Genomic DNA, 19,868 nt, shown 5'->3' on the forward strand with positions numbered 1-19,868 from the left:
GGGGAGAAAATACTGCAAACCATGTACCTGATAAAAACACCTGTATCCAAAACGTTAAAAACTCAAAATTCAATAAGAACAACTGTTAAATTGACAGAAGATTTGGATACTTCACCAATGAAGATATAAGGATGACAAACAAGCACACGAAAAGATGCTCGACATCATTAATGAAATGCAAGTTAAGACAACGATGAAATGCCACCACATACCTATCTGAATGGCTAAAAATTTTTTTAAAAAAGGTCCATACAAAGTATTGATGAGGATGCAAAGCAACTGGAATTCACACACTGCTGGTGGGAATGCAAAATGGTACAGAACTTCGGAAGACAGTGCAACAGTTTCTTAAAAAATTAAACATACACTTACCATATGATCCAGCCAGTCCACTCCTAGGTATACACCCAAGAGAAAAGAAAGCATATGTTCATATAGAGACCTGTACGCAAGGGTTCATTCACAGCAGTTTCATTTGTAACAGTCAAAAACTGGAAACGACCCAAATTTCCATCAACCAGTTAATAAACACACAAATTGTAGTGCAACCATATAACTCAACAGTAAAAAGGAATGAACTGTTGATATACTCTACAACCTGGACAAATTTTAAAACAATTATGCTGAGTGAAAGGAACCAGACAAAATAGTACATACTGTATAGTTCCAGTTCTGTCACATCCTAGTAAACGCAAACGAGTGTCTAGTGAGAGAAAGTAGATTAGGGCCTGGGGGTGAAGAGGAAAATCTGGGGGGTGACAGTCATGTTCACTGTCCTAATTTGGGTGAAGGCTGTATAATGCCCAACCTGACCAAAACTGCACACCAAGTGCGCCCGTCATGTGCTGATCAGACCCCAGTAAAGCTGCTAAAAGAAAACGGAGCTGCTTAAACGGGGCGGGAGTTCAGAGGGGCGCGAGGAGCGAGCCACGCGGCAGGGGGACAGGCCCTCCGTCCCAGGAAGCCCACCCCCACGGCTCAGTGTTCGGAGCTGCACAGGGGGTCGATGAGAACTGGCGCAGTTTCACCTGCCGTTCTGCTTGCATGAGGGAGGGGGTCTGCTTCCCAGTTCAGAGGTTAAGACCGAGGCCCCTCCCAGGTCCCGGACCGACTGTCACTGTCACTCGTGCTCCCTCGGATGCGAGGAGGGGTCCGCGCATCCTCACGCGAGGAAACTGCCAGTGTCCAGACCCCACCCGGGCTGCAGCCCCGGCGCACAGGGCCTCACCGACCCTCTGAGGGGCTCCTCCCACCACAAGCCAGCCCTCGGCCACTTCCCACACAGGCTTCATCCAGGTCACGCAGCCACGAGAGAACAGCTGGAGCCCGTCCACTCCTCTGCCTTCTGATCTTGCCGCAAGTTAAGGAAACCCTCAGGGGCTGTGCTCTCAGCACATCCTCGGTGCGACGGTCGAGGACCAGGCAGCCCCGGAGGGCAGCGCCCAGGAGGCTCCTGTGGACCTGACTCTTCTAAGCGCTGGCTGTTACGCAGGGGCCAGGAGAGGAAGCACGGGGGCAGCTGCAGGGAGGACACACGCGTCCCGGGTCACCTCCCGCGACGTTAGGGCCAAGAGAAGCTCTAAGAGACACTAAACCAGAGAAATCTACAAAACAAGCATCACTCAGCTCCCGGGAGAGGCCAACAAGCACATGAAAAGATGCTCAGCGTCACTAATCGTAAGGGGAACGCAAGTCAAAGCCACAGTGAGATGTCAGGTCACAGTTACTATGGTGGCAAAAATAAACAAGACAAAAGTTTTGGTGAGAACGTGGAGAAACTGGAACCTTCATACACGGCTGATGGGGATGTAACATGGCGCAGCCACTCTGAGAAGCAGGCTGGCAGCTCCTCAAATGATTCCACATGGAGTTACCACATACCCAGCAACTCTACTCCTACGTAAATGCCCAAAAGAACTGAAAACATATGGCTACATGAAGCCTTCCTATGAATGTTCACAGCAGGACTATTCACGGCAGCCAAAAGGTAGAAACAACCCAAATGTCCATCAATGGACGAACGGATGAACAACATGTGGTCCAGCCATACACTGGAATATTACTCAGCCTTAAAAGGGAAATTAAGGACTGACACATGCTCCAAACTGGACGAATCTTGAAAATATTATGCTCAGTGAAAGAATCCAGACACAAAGGCACATATTGTATTATTCCCTGATGTGAAGTGTCCAAAGCGGGCAGAACAGTTGAGTGGTTGGCAGGGCTTGGCGTAAGGAAATTGGGGGGTGTGGGGTCTCTTTTTGGGGTGATAGAAATGTTCTGTAATTAGACAGTGGTGATGACTGCACAACACTGTGAATGTACTAAAAAACCCTGAACTGTGTACTTTGTGCCACTTTTATCTCAACTTTAAAAATTTTCAGGGTACGTTTTATGGTATGTAAATTATATCTTAAAAATAAATTTAATGTGTAATAAAGTTTTTCATATATATGATTTGCTTTTCATAGAGAGATACAGATGTAAATACCCACTTTAGTAAATATATTTTCTAATGCTGAAATTAAAAATAGTTCTTTTAAACTTCAAGTCTTAGGTGCTGTCGTTGGAATCCTGGACAACTTAAAATCCATTCAGCGACCCATCTACTCATCAACTGTAACTGATGTGTTGTGGTGAATTAAATCAAGCAGTAGGGAGAAAAAAGTAGGAATTATATAAGGAAAAATGTCAGCTGAAGATACCACTGGGTAGATATAGAAAGCATGAAATGAAATTTGCAGAGTTTAGTCAGAAAAAGTTAGAGGAACACAGAAGCTGCTTAATCAAAAGTAGATTCCTGATCTGTAATCAGATGTGACCAAACATTTTTTCTACTTCTTTAGAGATTCCTATGTCAGAAGATTTTCTCATTAATAATTTAAAAAACGAAGCTAACAAAGAAGAGAGGTCTTGATTCCCTTTCAGAAAAACTGGTGCTGGCCCAGGCACAGGGGAGGGCGGGCACCCCAACTCCTCAAAAGGAGCCACACCGTCCCCCCCTGGGGCCCCCGCGCCCTGCTGTGCCGGGACTGTCAAGTGCAGGTGCAGGCGTGAGCAGACGGTGCTCAGAGAACAGGAACACGGGCAGAACACCGCCAGGAGGAGGCCCGAGGAACTGGAGGTGTTAACAGAAACTGCACCCCGTCACCATTTCCGCAGCGAGCCCCAAACTCAGGCAGGATATGCTTCCTCCTGGGATGTGGGGATGTCCCGGGATGTGGTTTCCAGACAAGAAGGCAAGACTTGAAGACAAGGCGTTGAGAGCTGAAGGGAGGTGCCCAGGACTGGGGGTCGAGCCACGTGTGGCCTCAGACGCATCCAGCTCACCTGCTCCCTACCTGCCTCTAAAGACACCTGATGGTGAAGAGCACATCCCTGAAGCTTCGCAATTATTGAAATGTTACTCAGAAGGTCTGAGGCTTCCCTGGATCCACAAATCCATCCCTTCCTTGTTCAGTCCCATCACTTCTGGGTTAAGACGTGATTTACCATTTGGAGAATCTGCACCAGGAGACTGTGTCCTAGTGGCAAGAAAGACTCGGTTTCTTAACGGATTGTGGTTTTATGCTCCAAACGAATATGGAAAACATCTGGCCTAAGAGGGTGTAGACCAGCCACCGGTGAGAAGAGCAGAGACCCAGGGGAGGTTTCTGAATGCAGCTCCAGACACAGAAGCCGCTGCGCCACGGAGCCGACCTGGGTCGCCGCACTCAGCCTGGTGCTTTCCTTAGTGAGAGAAAAGCAGGAACAGCGCGCAGACACCCCAGGTACCGCCACACGCAACCTGCAGCCGTGTCCGGGCAGCCCTTCTGGGCCTCTGCTCCGGCCGGCACACGGGGCCCTCCCCAGGCAGGATCGCGGGTCCTCACCGGGTACCTGCGAGGGACACGCACCAGCCGGCGGCCCAGGAGCCCCCTGCGCCCCCAGCGACTTTTCTAGAGCGCACTCCCTCCAGGTGGGGCTCCGCTGTATGTAAACTGCACCTCCACGGAGTTGATTTTTTAAAATACACAAACCGCTCACCTATCTCAATGCAACAACTTGGTCCTCTCAAATCGTGAGGTCACATTTCAAAGAGGAAGGAAGCTTCTGGGGACGCTGTGGGCACTGCCCTCTGACCCCGGCCGCCTGGGCCTGGCCGGCAGCACGGCTGATGCCGAGGCCGGTTTGCTGCCACCGGACTGGGCTGTCGGGTCCGCTCCTCGCGTCGCCGTCCAAGGCCATGGAAAACAGGCACAACCGGCACCACCGCCTCCCGGGCCCGCCACGGGGGCCCGGACCCGTCCCGCCCACAGCCCGGGGCCCGCCCCTCCCATTAAAGCCGAGACCCTATTAACCGCGGGCAGTTACGGCTCCGCAGCAACTGACGCTCAATCCTGGCCTGGCGGCCCGCGCGCGCCCCCGTGCGACCCGCTCCCGGGAAGACACGAGTGACCGCCGGAGGGCCCCGTGCGCTCCGGCCCCGGCCCCGTGGGGAGCGCGCGCGAGCCCCGGGGCGGGGACACCACCAAGGGGGCTCCCCACGCGCCCCACTCCCGGGGGCAAGGCCACCCTCGGGATGGCCCCGTTCTCAGAAGACCCTCACGTGCCAACTTTCCATCCCTTCAAAGCCCTGGTTCAAACTGAAACCCGGCTCTTAACCCCACCGCTGTCTCATTCACCGGTTTATACGCCTCTGAAGTGCCCGCTGGGTCCTGGGACACAGCCCTGACCTCCGAACCCATGTCCAGGGCTCACCCTCCAGCAAAGAACGAGGGCGTGCCAGCCCCCATGGGAGCACAGGGCCATCTGAGAAGGCCCAGGGCATGGCCCGGCCAGGCTCCAGATAGGGACTGGCCTGGAGGGAAGCCCACCCAGGTGCGGACCCTTCCTGGCCCCCAGCTTCACTTTATCCAAATGACCAGGGACGACACAGCACTCAGCGAGGGTAGCCAGCGATCTGGTGCACGAGTATAAATGCCCTCTCAGCCTACAGAGCCTGGCTCACGTTTCGAACCCACCTTTCATCCCGTATGTGCTCGTCCAAAGCAGGCAGGCCACGGCCCAGAGACTCAGAGACCCAGCCGAAGGCCCCACCGACCCCCTAGCTGGGCAGGACTGACCACTGAGAGGGGACACACCCCTCATTCAAAAGTGCTACCTGGGAGGTGAGCTCATCACGTCGCAAGGCGGCCCCGGGCAGGGTGAGCCTCCCCGTGGGTGCTGGTTGGTTGGCCTTCCTGGCTCCTGGCTGCAAGAGGCTTTTTGTCGTGTCCCGTCACACCTCCAGGCCCCACTGCTAGCTTCTGCTCGGACAACGAGAGAGGCCAGAGGCTGACGGCCTGTGCTCCCTGCTCTGCCAGTCTGCCCAGCGAGCTGGTCACTGGTTGACCGAACCAGCTCTGTGCTGAACCACGGCACCCACATGGCTGTACCCAGCTGGACGAGCGCCAGAAAGGCCCTGACCCAGGCAGACTGGGATAAATCGTTTTCGCCAAATCAAGATAGCAGCTTCACTTTTAAAGTGAAGCTTTAAGGCTACTGCTCAAAACGGAAGGGAGGACATGGCCTTCCGGTAAGGCGGACCTTCCAGGGCGCCCACGTGACGGCAAACCCACAGAGATGCTCAAGTGCCCTGAGTTCCCCCGTAAGTAAAGAAACACGGAAAAGCTCGTGCCCTCCTGGCCCGAAACACCCTCTGTGGTTCAGCAGCAGGGCTTCCGTCGGGTGAAACGCAGCCGAGGGGACGGGCCGTCCAGGACAGGGCGTGAGGTTCTCCACTCCCTGGTGTGAGTCTCTGGAACCGAGAGGCAACTATTTGGGAAAAGAGCCTGGACGTGGCCTGCTTCCCGCCCTGCCCCCGAGTGATGACAGCATCACCCCAGGTGGGGGCAGCCCAGAGGGGCCCCTCCCCGCAGCCCCCAGGAGCAGCAGGTACAGAATACCCCTCCTGCCTCAGTGCGCTCATGGGGTGGAGGTCCCACAACTGGAGGGGAAGCCGGGAATACCAGGGGCTACAACTCCCAGTGCCTGCACTTAGAGCACTGCAGTCACCCCAACAAGGGCCACCACTGCCCGGCCTCCAGCTCCAGAGCAAGGGTTCAGAGGGTCTGCCCTGGAGGTGGAGGGGTGAGAACAGAGCGCTCCACAGCTCCCCCCAGAGGGGTACCTTGCTTGGAACAGGCTCAAGCCTAAGGGCACAGACACAACAGGTAACCTGCCAGAGGGGCACAGACAAACACAATAGGTAACCTGCCAGAGGGCAACTGAGGGGAAGCTGGCCGTTTATCAGAGAGAGGCAGCAAGAGCGGCCCTCCTGGACACAGCAACTGTCAAAGGCGGGCCTCAGGCCACCCCTGCCTGCCTTTAACTGGATCAGACCTTGGAGCGCTGTGCAGCCTAGGCCGTTATCAAAACCAACAGAGCAATCAGTTGTTAATCAGTGGTGGCAGACCCCGGAGCAGCTTAACAGGGGGGCCAAGGACAGTCAAAGACAGCAGGTCCACAGCCAGCCTGGCGGGGGAGCGGGGGAGGGACTCTAAGAGGGCAGCCATCCAGCCAAGTCACTAAACACACAGACACCAAACAGGCCCCCAAGCAGGGTGGGGTCAGCGTCCAGAGTTGCTACAGTATTTTACCTCAAACAGCCAGTTTTCAACAAAGTATGTATGGAAAGTGGCCCATACACAGAAGAAGAAAGAAAAGAAAAAGAAGGAAACATTGCTTTTGAAGGGACAGAACCATTGGACTCAGCAGAAAAGACTTCAAAGCAGCCATTACAAATATGTCCAAAGAACTAAAGGAAACCATACATGAAGAATGAAAGGAAGAAGTATACTGACAATGTCTCATCAAACAGAGAACAGCAATAAAGAGGTAGAAATTACTAAAAAGAGCCAAATGAAAATTCTGGAGTTGCAAAGTCCAGTAACTGAGGTAAAAAAAAAAAAAAAAGCACAATAAGGGGCTCAACAATAGAGCTGAGCTGGTGGAAGATTCGGCAAACTTGAACACAGATCAATAAAGATCATGCATGTGAAGAAGAATGAGAAAATGGAATTCAGAAAACTGAACAGAGCCTCAGAGACACACAGAACAATAGTCAGCACACCAACGTGCATGTGACGGGTGCACTGAAGAGAGGAGAAAGGAGAGGAAAACAGCCTAAGAAATAATGACCGAAAACTTCCCAGATTTGATGAAAATATCAGTCTACACACCCAAGAAGCTTAACAAGTTCCAAAAAGGATAAGTACAAAGAGAACTACACCCTCACGGAATACCACCGTCTAAATGTTGAATGCCAAAGAAAAAGACAGCAAGAGAGGGAATTCCCTGGCGGTCCAGTGGGTAGGACTCCATGCTTTCACTGCCAAGGGCCTGGGTTCAATCCCTGGCCAGGGAACTAAGATCCCGCAAGCTGAGTGGCACAGCCAAAAAATAAAAAAAGAAGAAAGAAATCAGGGACTTCCCTGGTGGTGCAGCGGTTAAGCGTCGCCTGCCAATGCAGGGGACAAGGGTTCCAGCCCTGGTCTGGGAAGGTCCCGCATGCTGCAGAGCAACTAAGCCTGTGCACCACAACTACTGCGCCCACGCTCTGGAACACTCGAGCCACAACTACTGAGCCCGTGTGCCACAACTACTGAAGCCCGCGTGCCTAGAGCCCATGCTCTGCATCAAGAGAAGACACCACAATGAGAAGCCCACGTACCACAACTGAGAACAGCCCCTGCTCACCGCAACTAGAGAAAGCCCATGTGCACCAACGAAGACCCAATGCAGCCCAAAATTAAAAAAATAAATTAACTTAAAAAAAAAAGAAAGAAATCAGCAAGAGATAATGAGTAACATATTTGAAATGCAGCAAAGAAACTGTCAACCAAGATTCTTACATCCAGCAAAACTTTATTCTTTTATCCTGGCTGCACAGCTTGTGGGATCTTAGTTCCCCAACCAGGGACTGAACCCGGGCCCTCAACAACGAGATCGTGGAGTCCTAACCACTGGACCACCAGGAAATTCCTGCCAAAAAATTTTTTTTAAAACAAGGGCAAAATAGAGACATTTCCAGATAAAAAAGAACTGGGAGAATTTCTTGTTAGCAGACCCATCTTACAGGGAATACAAAAAATAAGTTCTTCATGATGAAAGAAAGAGACATCAGGCAATAATTATAATCCACTTGAGAAAAACAAAAAGTATAGGTAAAGGTAATTATGTAGGTAATTATAAAAGACAGTATATGTGCGTAGTTCTTCTCCTTTCCTCTCTTAACTGATTAAATAATTAAGTTAGTATAAGTCTGAAGTAGATTCTGGTAAGATGCAAGCATAAGCCTTAGAGCAACCACCAAGAAAATAACATAATATAATATAATATAATGTGATATAATGTAGTATACACACACACACACACACACATATGTATGTGTGTCTATATATATATATTTAAGGCTCATTAAAGGAATTAAAATATTACACTAGAAAATGCTCACTTAATACAAAAGAAAGCAGTAAAGAAGGAACAGTTGGGGGTTAGGGTAGACATGAGGATAGAAAACAGAAACTGAAATGGCAGGTGTGAATCTAAACATATCACAATAACGTTAAATGTGAATGAATTAAACAATCCAATCAAAGGGCAGAATTGCCAGAATGAGTTTTTTTAAACGATCCACTATATGCTGTCCACAGGAGACGTACTTTAGATTCAAAGATACAAAGAAGTCAAAAGCAAAGTGGAAAAAGATATGCCATACAAACAGCAATCATAGGAGATCTTCAGTAGCTACACTACTGTCAGAAAAAAATTGACTTTAAAACAAAAACGTCACTAGAAATGAAGGAAAATTTTATAATGATAAAAGGGCCAATCTATCAGTATGATAAAACGATAAACATATGCACCTAACAACAGTGCCCCAAAATATAAAAAGCAAAAACTGACAGAAGTGAAAAGAGAAACAAATAATCTAAAGGTAGCTGAAGATTTCAATACACACTTTTAGTAACGGACATAACAACTAGACAGAGGAAAAAGGGAAGAGGAGACCTGACCACACTACAAACCTAACAGACACCCCTCCACCTCCACCTGACAACAGCAGAATATACATCGTCCTGAAGTGCACATGGAACGTTCTCTAAGAGAGACCATCAGCCAGGCCATCAAACAAGCCTCAATTTGAAATGAATGGAATAGGGACTTCCCTGGTGGTGCAGTGGTTAAGAATCCACCTGCCAATACAGGGGACACAGGTTCGATCCCTGGTCCAGGAAGATCCCACATGCTGAGGAGCAACTAAGCCCGCGTGCCACAACTACTGAGCCCACGCTCTAGAGCCCGCAAGCCACAACTACTGAGCCCGTGTGCCACAACTACTGAAGCCCACATGTCTAGAGCCTGTGCTTCACAAAAAGAGAAGCCACTGCAATGAGAAGCCCGCGTGCCACAACAAAGAGTAGCCCACGCTCGCCCCAACTAGAGAAAGCCCGCAAGCAGCAACAAAGACCCAATGCGGCCAAAAATAAATAAATAAATACATTTATTTTTTTAAAATATAAAATAAAATAAAATGACTGGAATAATACAAAATATGTTCTCCAACTACAATGGAATTAAATTAAAAATCAATAACAGAAGGAAATTTCGGGGATTCACAAATATGTGGAAATTAAACAACAAACTCAAAAATAACAGATGAGTCAAAGAAGAAATCCTGAAGGAAATTTAAAAATATTTTAAGACCAAAATGCAAACAAAAACACAACATACCAAAACTTACAGGATGCAGCTAATGCATTCCTTACAAGGAAATTATGGCTGTAAATGCTATATTTAAAAAGAAGATCAACTATACGTCAACTTAAAAAAAGAAGAAATACCTCATCAATAAATTAATTCTATCTTAAACTAAAAAAAAAAGCAAACTAAACCCAAAATAAGCAGAAGGAAAGAAATAATAAATACTAAAGTGGAAATAAATAGGGACTAGAAAAACAATAGAGAAAAATCAACAAAACCAAAAGTTGGCTCTTTGGGGAAAAAAAACCAATTAAATGGACAAACCTTGAGCTGGAAGAACCAAAACAAGAAGGAGAGAGAAAGGGAGGAGAGTCAAATTACTAAAGTCAAGAATTAAAGAGAGATCATTACCACCAACTTTACAGAAGTCAAAAAGATTATAAGGGAATACCAAGAACAATTATATGCCAACAAATTAAATAACAGATTAAATGGACAAATTCTAAGAAAGAACTTCTATTGAAACTAACTCAGGAAGAAATAGAAAATCAGAATAGATCTATAACAAGTAAAAGACTGAATTAGTACTTTTAAAACTTCCCACAAAACGCCCAGGCCCAGAGAGTTTCACTGGATAATTGTACCAAACATTTAAAAGAATTGGTGAACTTGCAACAAGCAGTAAATAAGCCCCACAGATCTAATGCACAGTAGAGTGAATACAGATAACAACACTGAATTATAATCATCAAACTTGCTAAGAGACTAAAAGTAATTATTCCAACTACTAAAAAAAAAAGATAATTATGTAACATGATAGAGGTGTTATCACTCCATGGCTATCATATCACAGTATACACATGTATCAAATTAACATATACACATTTAACTTACATAATGTTATATGTCAAATATATTTCAATTAAAACATTTTAATTAATAAGGAATTGATAGCAAAGTCTTAAAATTAAAAAAAAATAGAAGAGGAAGGAACACTTCCCCTTCCTAACTTACTTTATAAAGCCAGTTCTATCCTGATACTAAAACCAGTCATCACAAGAAGAAGGAAAAAAAGAGACCAATATTTCTTACGAATATGGACACAAAAATCCTCCACCTAATACTAGCAAACAGAATCTAGCAACTTATAAAAAGGATTATACATCATGATCAGATGAGATTTATCCCGAGAATGCAAGGTTGGTTCAGCATACAAAAATCCATCAATGTAACACACTATAAAAGCAGAATAAAGGACAAAACCACGCGATCATCTCAACAGACACAAAAAGCATCTGACAAACTTAAATATCCTTTCATGATGGAAAAACTCAACAAACTCAGAACAGAAGGGCACTTGCTTAACCTGATAAAGGGCATCTCTGTAAAATCCACAGCTAGCATCATACTTAATGGTCAAGGACTAAATGCCCTCTCATTACAATCAGGAGCAAGACAAGCACACCTGCTCTCCCACTTCTGGCCACAGGGCTATTAGGCAAGAAAGAGAAATGAAACGCATCCAGATCGGAGAAGAAGGAGTAACACGACCTCTAACTGTGGGTAACAGAATTTTGCATATAGAAAAGCCTCAAATATCCACTAAAAAACGATTAGAATAAATGAGTTCTGCAAAGTTGCAGGACACAAGATCAATATGTGAAAATCAATTTTATTTCTACAAAGAAACAATGAGCAAACCAAAGTGAAATCAAGAAGACAATTCCATTTACCACAGAATCAAAAAGAATAAAATACTTTGGAATAAATTTAACGGAAGAATTCCAAAACTTGTGTTCCGATCATTTCTCTTTCTTTCCACCTCTCCATGCCCCTCCCTCCCTCTCCCCCCTCCCACACACGCAGGAAATGGGCAGGTTTCTAGGAGCTACTTCATGCTCGAAAACAGCAGGTGTGGCTGGTTAGCTGGCTGCAGCCTCGGCCACACTGGGTAGATGATGTACATGCAAGGTGAGGATGCGGCACAGGTGGGAGCAGAGACAGAGAGGGACGAGCTGCAGAGGAGGAAGCTCATGCAGCGTGGTACCTACCCAGATGTGACCGCCTGGGGGGGGCTCATGCAGCGTGGTACCTACCCAGATGTGACCGCCTGGGGGGGCTCATGCAGTGTGGTACCTACCCAGATGTGACCACCTGGGGGGGGCTCATGCAGCGTGGTACCTACCCAGATGTGACCGCCTGGGGGGGGCTCATGCAGTGTGGTACCTACCCAGATGTGACCACCTGGGGGGGGCTCATGCAGCGTGGTACCTACCCAGATGTGACCGCCTGGGGGGGCTCATGCAGCGTGGTACCTACCCAGATGTGACCACCTGGGGGGGCTCATGCAGCGTGGTACCTACCCAGATGTGACCGCCTGGGGGGGGTTCATGCAGCATGGTACCTACCCAGATATGACCGCCTGGGGGGGGCTCTGGCTTCATCTTTATTATCTGCAGCTACATTTAAAGACAGAGAGAGAGAAAACAGGAAGGAAGAAGAGACAAAAACAGACTGGTTTTAACACTGGTAAGTCCTTGTTGTATTTCTTTAAAAAAAAAACAAAAAACAATGGAACAGGAAGACAGCAAGCTTTTGGTTTCTGTGCATTAGGAAATACACTTTCTGAACCATTCTTCTCCAAACCTACCCTCCTCCAAATAAGTGCTTGGGACAGAGGGAAAAAAATGAAAAGCCACCTCATTTTCATTTAATTTCTAAGGTCAGAGGTGCTGACAGAGATACAGCAGACCCTTCTACTTTCCCCTGGGAGCTCATCTGTACGGAAGCCCTGGTTGCAAGACAGTTGTCTCAGGGTCCAAACTCTCCGGAAGGTTGCTCAATAGAGCTGTTTTCAGAGGACACTCAACAGGACCCCCGCCATAAACGGAGAGCTAGCTCAGCACGTGAACTTGACCGCCCTCGGACATCACACCCAGTCAGGGAGCAGGTCTGGCAGCTGTCTCCACTGTGGCCCAGGAAGGAATACCTGACCCAGTATGCGACAATTCGACTGCCAGGTACCTTGCCCCTCCGAGCACCCCACCCCACCTGAGACCTCCCTAGTCTGGGCCACCCCAGGACAATGACCGACTGACCTACCGACCAGAGGCCCTGAAGACAGAGCGCCTCCAGCTGGGTTCCACCTGCAGGTGGGGCCTGGGACAGACGGTAGTTAAAGAGAAGAGTCACTGAGGTCAGAAAGCAGAGGCAAGACCAAAGGTCGTGTGTCACCTGCCCCAGGCCATGTTCACTCTACCCCAAAATGGAAATTTTGCATGTAATCAACTAAAAGCAAACACCAGACTTGCTGCCTAGACCGGGAGGAGCTGGGGGGTCGGGGCAGGGGGAGTGGTTTATAAACCAACACAAATTGCAGTCTCCTCTCCGCACCCCACCCCTCTCCCCAACACCCCCTCCTGGACCTTCTGGGTTCTGACCCCTCAGAGTTGGTCAGATTCTCTCAGCTTTTTGCTTCTATTTCTTTGATTCAGACCTATTTCACCATTCATGGGCACCTACTCTACAGATCAAAATCCCAAAAGAGGGAAGGAGGGGAGAGGAGGGAGGCTGTAGGAGAGAGCACTCAACTCAGTTACTTGTGCGTTTCAGACACCGTTTCCCTTCTCCTCTCCAGGCCTGATCACACTGAGCTGACAAGCAGAGCTTCGCACATGCAGAAGCACCGGGCATGGCTGGGAGACGCACAGAGTGCGCGGGTGCAGAGCTGGGGGTCGGCAAGCAGAGGGCTGGGTAAGTTGGGTGGGAAGGTCACATCCCTGTGTACTGCGGCAAGCTGCCTAAGGTTCCTTGGCTGGAAAGCAACATGATCAGATCTACGTTTTAGAAAAGACACCTTTGTATAGGACAGATGGAAGAAAGTGGGCTCTGAAGCTGAGAGACGCTAGAAATGTTTTCAACAATCATGTGCTTCCACAGAGCTGTACTGAGGACACACTCCAGGCCAGGCACGAAGGTTCCAAAACAACTGCACTGGGACTTCCCTGGTGGTCCAGCGGTAAAGAATCCGCCTTACAGTGCAGGGGACACGGGTTCAATCCCTGGTCAGGGAACTAAGATCCCACATGCCACAGGGCAACTAAGCCCACGTGCCACAACTGGAGAGCCTGCATGCTGCAAACCACAGAGCCCATAAGCCCTGGAGCCTGCGTGTCACAACTAGAGAAGAGAAAACCCACACGCCACAACTAGAGAGAAGCCCGCACACTGCAACGAAAGATCCCGCGTGCCTCAACGAAGATCCTGCGTGCCGCAACTAAGACCCGACGCAGCCAAAAATAAATAAATAATAACTGAATCTTTAAAAAAACACACAACCACACTGTCCTCAGAACCTCCCCTCTCCCACCAGGAGGCGGGTCTTTGCCCCCTTGACTATGGGTGGGCCTGAGACTGCAGGTCTTCAGAAGTGATGCTGTGTGAGTTCCAAGACTAGATCTTTAAAAAGATACAGCGTCCACCCGGTTCTCCCCTTGAAACTCAGCGCCACCTTGTGAGGAAGCCCAGGCCACATGAGGAGGCCACGCAGGGATGTTCCAGCAGAGCCCGGCTGAGGTCCGGCCAACAGCCAGCACCAACCCAGACACATGAGAGAGGAGTGAAAGAGAGAGACAGAGACACAGAGAGAGACAGAGACAGAGGGAGAGACAGAGACAGAGAGAGGAGTGAAAGAGAGAGACACAGAGAGAGACAGAGGGAGAGACAGAGCAAGAGACAGAGAGCTAGACAGAGAAAGAGAGGGTAAGGGGGAGAGACAGTGAGAGGGAGAGACAGAGAGAGAAAGGAGGGGACGGGAGAGAGTGAATGAGACTGTGAGAAAGAGCTCGAGCAAACAGCCGAACTGTGGAGTCCGAAGCAAAAATGTCCTTTCACGTCATCAAGTTTTGGGGTCACTCGTCGAGCAGCCCCAGAGCCAGGAACCAGAGATGACAAGGCAGAAGTTCCAGCAGAGCTGAGACGGGAGAGTCAGCCTCTGGTGGCCAGCAGGAGGCTGGGGGGTGGACCAGAGGCAGGCCCTCAACTGCTCCAGGGGCTTTAGTCCTGTCACACTTTGAGACTCACTGCTGGGGGCACCTTGGAGAGACCACGCGGGGGCAACGGTGCCTGCGTGTGGTGGAAGGGATGACGGCTACAGGGGGACCGGGGGACCGGGAGACCAGGAGGAGTACTATCATGGTGGTCCAGGCAACACGGGAACAGGAGACCCTGTGTCAGCTCCAGGGCAGTGGGCTGAACTGAAGCAGGATCGTAGCCTGATGTCCGAGGACACAACGGAGCCCTTGAAAATGCAGGACGGTCTGTGGATAAACATCTTCCTGGGGAAGGGGGTGTCCTCAGCTTTCAATCTCAGGATGGTACGTGACCTCCCCACCCAACGTGTTTTTACAGCTTTACTGAGCTGTAACTACACACCATAAAAAGTCGCTCTCCCAGTGGTGTGGAGGATGCCCACAGGTGTGTGGTGCAGCCCCCACCGCTACGGTATTTTAGAACTTGCTTCACCTCACAGGAAACCTGTCCCCTTCAGCAGTCACCCCTCCCGGCCACCTCCCCAGCCAATGCCACCCCAGTGCTGAGATGTGGGGCAAACCTCAGGTGAGTTCACGCCTGCAGCCGGTTGGTGACGCACCCATCGGGAGGCACTATTCTTAGTGACAGTACAACACGGGAATCTGGCGGGAGGAACGTGTGGCCCTGAGGATCCCCGAGGAAACAGCTTCTCAGCAGCCTCGCTGTCGGCGGCCTCATGACGGAACCTGGCCAGGAGCCATGAGGGAGGCGCCTGGTGGAGACGCCACGCTCTGTTATTCTTGGGTCCCTGGGCTGCAGTGGGAAGATCAGAGCCGACCAGGGCCCCGTGAAGGGCCAGCCTGGGAGGGGGCACTCTGTCTCCTGGGAAACCTCCAGACCAGGCTCCTCGGACACCTGGCTGACTGCAGGTCTGGGGCAGGAAACTGAACAGCACGCTCAGAGCATCTTGTCGCACCAGTGTCCGGGGTCCACAAGACCAAAGGTCAAAGATCAAGAGCCGGCGGCAGGGCTTCCCTGGTGGCGCAGTGGTTGAGAGTCTGCCTGCCAATGCAGGGGACACAGGTTCGAGCCCTGGTCTGGGAAGATCCCACATGCCATGGAACAACTAAGCCCGTGCGCCACAGCTACTGAGCCTGCGCGACTGGAGCCTATGCTCCGCAACAAGAGAAGGCCGTGACAGTGAGAGGCCCGTGCACTGTGATGAAGAGTGGCCCCCGCTCGCCGCAACTAGAGAAAGCCCTTGCACAGAAACGAAGACCCAACACAGCCAAAAATAAATAAATAAATAAATTTAAAAAAAAAAGAGCCGGCGGCAGAGGCTCCCACTGGCCAGAGGTGGGTAAAGGGGCTTCCACCTCATGAAACACAGGATAGCATATAAACAAACGTGCTCATCGCTGCAAGGTGCTGGGAACCAATTTTGAAAAGAGGCAAATATAGGCCTTCACCTGCCTTCCTTTAGAAATGAAACCATCGGAAGACCAAGTAGCGTTTGTGGGGAAGTTTCTCTACAGAAGCTGAGACGGCGGAGCCTCGGGGCTGGTGGCCCGGGGCTGACTCTCAAGACTGGGCCCTGGGCCCCCGTGGCTGCCACCACCCAGAGGGGCCAGCTGACAGCCACACCTCCCAGAGGAAGGACGCAACAGTCCTGCAAAGACAAAGGGCCAGACCTGGGTCCAGTTATCTTTTAAAATGTTCTCTGCAGGGCGTCCCAGACAGACCTGGTTCAGCAGCCCGATTCCGTCCAGATCCCGTGGGCCTGACTCGCTCTGAACACTGCTGCTGGTCTGCTGACCCTGTGCTGGGCGTGCAGCGCTCAGCTCACAGCAAACGACCTGTTTCAACAACAGATAAGTTCCAAGGAGAAAGGGGAGTTAGGGAGAACCTATAGATTAAGAAGACAAATCAACAACAAAAAGACACCAGCCAATCACAGTGTGTGCTGCATCCTGGTTTAAGGAAACAAACTGGCCAAAAAGTCAGGAAACGGACAAGACAGCTGGAAAGTCACACACAGATGGTGGTTTCATGATAAGGAACCATTGATTTCTTATGGGTGACGATTTCTTTAGAGATACGTTACAGACTATCTATAAAGAGGCTACATCTGGGATTTGCTTCAGAAACTGCAGGAAAAAGACGTGAACGGGGTCTGGAGGTGGTTACGGTGCCACACGGAGCTCCGTTATGCTACTCTCCCTACTTCTACGTGCTTGAAATCCTCTACAATAAAACGCGAAAAAGGAAAAACACAGCACCTTCGAGACGGACACCACACTTCACTCCTAGTTCACAGTTAAACATCAGGTGCATATTAGTGTCTCCAGCCAATTCCTCCGTGAAACACGTGGTCTCGGTGGATGCCATTTCACCTGGGACAACCCAAGGAGGGGGACCCACACCCCGGCCCTGCCCCCACTACACACAAGGGCATGGAAAAGCTGCCAGTGGAATGAGAGGTTTGAAAACGTTTGATCTTAATTTTGAAAATGATCCCAATTTTGTGATAGGAGACTAACAAAGGAAAAAGAAAGAAATGGGAAACTATAGCACAATGTTCAAAGCAGTCACCTCCGGGTGGGGGGACGGAAGGCTTTTTACTCTTACTGTATATCCTGTCTTCCCTAAAACGTCTACAATGAGCACATGATGCTCTTCAGATAACAAATTAGATATTTAATTTTCTAAGTAACCTGCTTTTTCTCCTCACCACCATCTATGTTTCTTTAACCCTAACTTTCAAGTTGAATTAGTGACCTTCAAAACTGCAAACCTCTATAAAAGATAGCTGGGAAATATTTAAGCTTTTTTTTAGGCTGCCTGGCCATCCTATGAGAACCATGAAACAAAGCTCCCCAGACTCTCCTGGAGAGTTACTATAATGTGCATGGTCAGCTCCCCAAGAAGTCTGTGTCCCGAGGCCTCGGCTGACACGTCGGGAAGCGGAGGCCAGCCACCTGCCACGGGGGGTGGGGGGAGAGACGGGGGCCGCGGCACAGCGGCCCACGGGCTCTCAGAGCTTCCAGGCCCGAACCACTCGGCTTCTTCACAGCCCACCCGCCTACTTCTGGCAAATGAGAGGAAATAAACCCACACATTCATTAAAAGCTTCCCACAGTGCGGTGGTGAGACCTGTGTGTCTCATAAACAGTAGACACGGAAACACGTAAACCGATCTGGACTCAAGTGTTGAATGCTCAGACGCTCAGCCGGTGTGGGCGGAGCTTAGGAGACGACTCTCCCTGAGGCCGCAGGGGACCCAGTGGGGGAGGGCCGGGGTCAGGAGGGGGCCCAGAGGTCAGGAGGCACGGTCCTCCCTCCACCAGGGCCGGCGTGCACCAGCAGACCGGCCATCACCGTGAGCTGCTATCAAATGTCCAACGTTAAACTCTAAGTTTGCCGCGTGACCCAGAGGCCTCAACACCTGCTGTACCTGGCACCCTCCGCCTTCACGACCCACGCACAGTTTCAAACAAGGTCACAAGCCTGGTCTCCCGCTGCAGAGCCTGAGGGGCAGGACCAGTACGCCACCAGGGCACCGGGTGTCCTCTCCAGGCCTTCCGCCCGCCCTGGGTGAAGACGCACACTGACCACCCCACGCGGCCCACTCTGCACTCAGCTGTGAGATCCTGCACCCATTAAAGGGGAGGCTCGAAAGGGCACAGACCACAGAGGGCAGGGGCAGAAGCCGCTTGGGCAGAAAGCCCTCGACTCAGAGAAAGCTAAGAGCCAGCTCCTCAACTCATGAGGGGTCCAGGGTCCAGAAGCCCTGCTTTCTAGGCAAGAGCAGCGGTACAAGCGGCACCACCTCTGGTGGATCTCCTGAGTCACAGCTGGGAGGATGGCGTTAACGGGACAGAAAAAGCAAAAACACACCGGAAACAGACAGTGGCGGGTGATCCTCTTCATCATCTCAGTGACCCTAACTGATCCAGGCTCCTCATCGGGGCTGAGGCTGACCCACTTCTACAAAGACTGAAGTTAGCACACACTCACTGTCACTCTAGAAACAGAAGCTACACAAGAGGAGAGGAGTCGCTCAAAGGGAGAGAAAATAACCACCAGGGAATAAATAGCTGGGCAAGACCTCAAGTCTGCAGGAGTCCCAGAACTAAACAAACTCCAGAGAAAACGCTTCTCTAAGCAGTAGCTGAGATCGCACACACCCACATTCTCAGACAAAGTCGAAGGGGAGAGCGGTCTTAGACTTAGTCATTAGAAAAACCAGAAGTACGGCATCAACCCTCCTGCACAGAGAAGCCCACAGCCCGCGCGGTCGAACACAGAACATCGGCTTGAAAGAAACATTTCCTAAGGAGAAGGCAAAACCAGCAGGAGCACCTTCTATCTTCTGAGCCAGCAAAAAGCCGCAGGGGCCGAGCGTGGGGCTCGCCTGCCCGAGCTCGTGGACCCCGCTGCCCACCCGAGGCCCACAGAGCACGACGCCGGGTGAATGTTTAACAAAGTATGTGAGAAAGATGCCGGTTGACTCAGCCACAAGGAATGGGAAAAACAGAGGCTGTGTTTGGTGCACAAGCCACACACAAGGTCAGAGATAAAACCGCCTCTGCAGGAAACATCTGGCTCCGGCCTGATCAGAAACAGACCAGCAGTGCCGCCCTCCTGCCCCAGCTGAGGGGCCCGCGTGACGACGGCCACGGCGAGGGACACGGCAAGAACAGGTCGTAACTCGCCCGAGTTCCAGTTTCACACGATACGGTGTCACTTGGCTGACTGCGAACACCGGTGTCGCGCCAGACACTGCGCCACCGGGCGACGCCAGCGCTGCTGGGGTGGCACTGGTGGAGGCCCCCCACCCTGAGAGCTCCAGCCGAGCCTTGCTCGTCGAGTCGCTGGGCTTCATCCCCACAGCTGCGGGTCACCAACCTGCAAAGACCCGGCGCTTCAGGTTCAGCTCGTTGGCCACGCGGACCTCGGTGCAGAGCTTCAGCATCAGCAGCATGGTCAGGATCATGACAACGCTCTGCCAGAGCAGCGGCGCCTCGAAGCGCCTCCCGAACCTGCGGGGGAAGGGCCGCGGCGTCAGGGGGCGCTGGCCGGGCCTCCGATGCCACGCCACGGAGGCACGG

General features: G+C 50.7%; 1 protein-coding gene across 1 annotated transcript in view; it reads right to left on the reverse strand.

Moving 5' to 3' along the window:
* Window positions 1-19,868, reverse strand: part of SLC66A2 (solute carrier family 66 member 2) — a 50,842-nt gene that overhangs the window by 25,576 nt on the left and 5,398 nt on the right. Inside the window, exons 2-3 of the mRNA XM_082668393.1 lie at window positions 19,666-19,799; window positions 12,135-12,185 (exon numbers count right to left, since the gene is read on the reverse strand). Of these exons, the coding sequence (XP_082524519.1) occupies window positions 12,135-12,185; window positions 19,666-19,799 (185 nt within the window). The remainder of the gene's footprint in view (window positions 1-12,134; window positions 12,186-19,665; window positions 19,800-19,868) is intronic.

The sequence above is a fragment of the Grampus griseus genome (assembly GCF_964374135.1).
Source record: "Grampus griseus genome assembly, chromosome: 12".
NCBI classification, from domain to species: domain Eukaryota; kingdom Metazoa; phylum Chordata; class Mammalia; order Artiodactyla; family Delphinidae; genus Grampus; species Grampus griseus.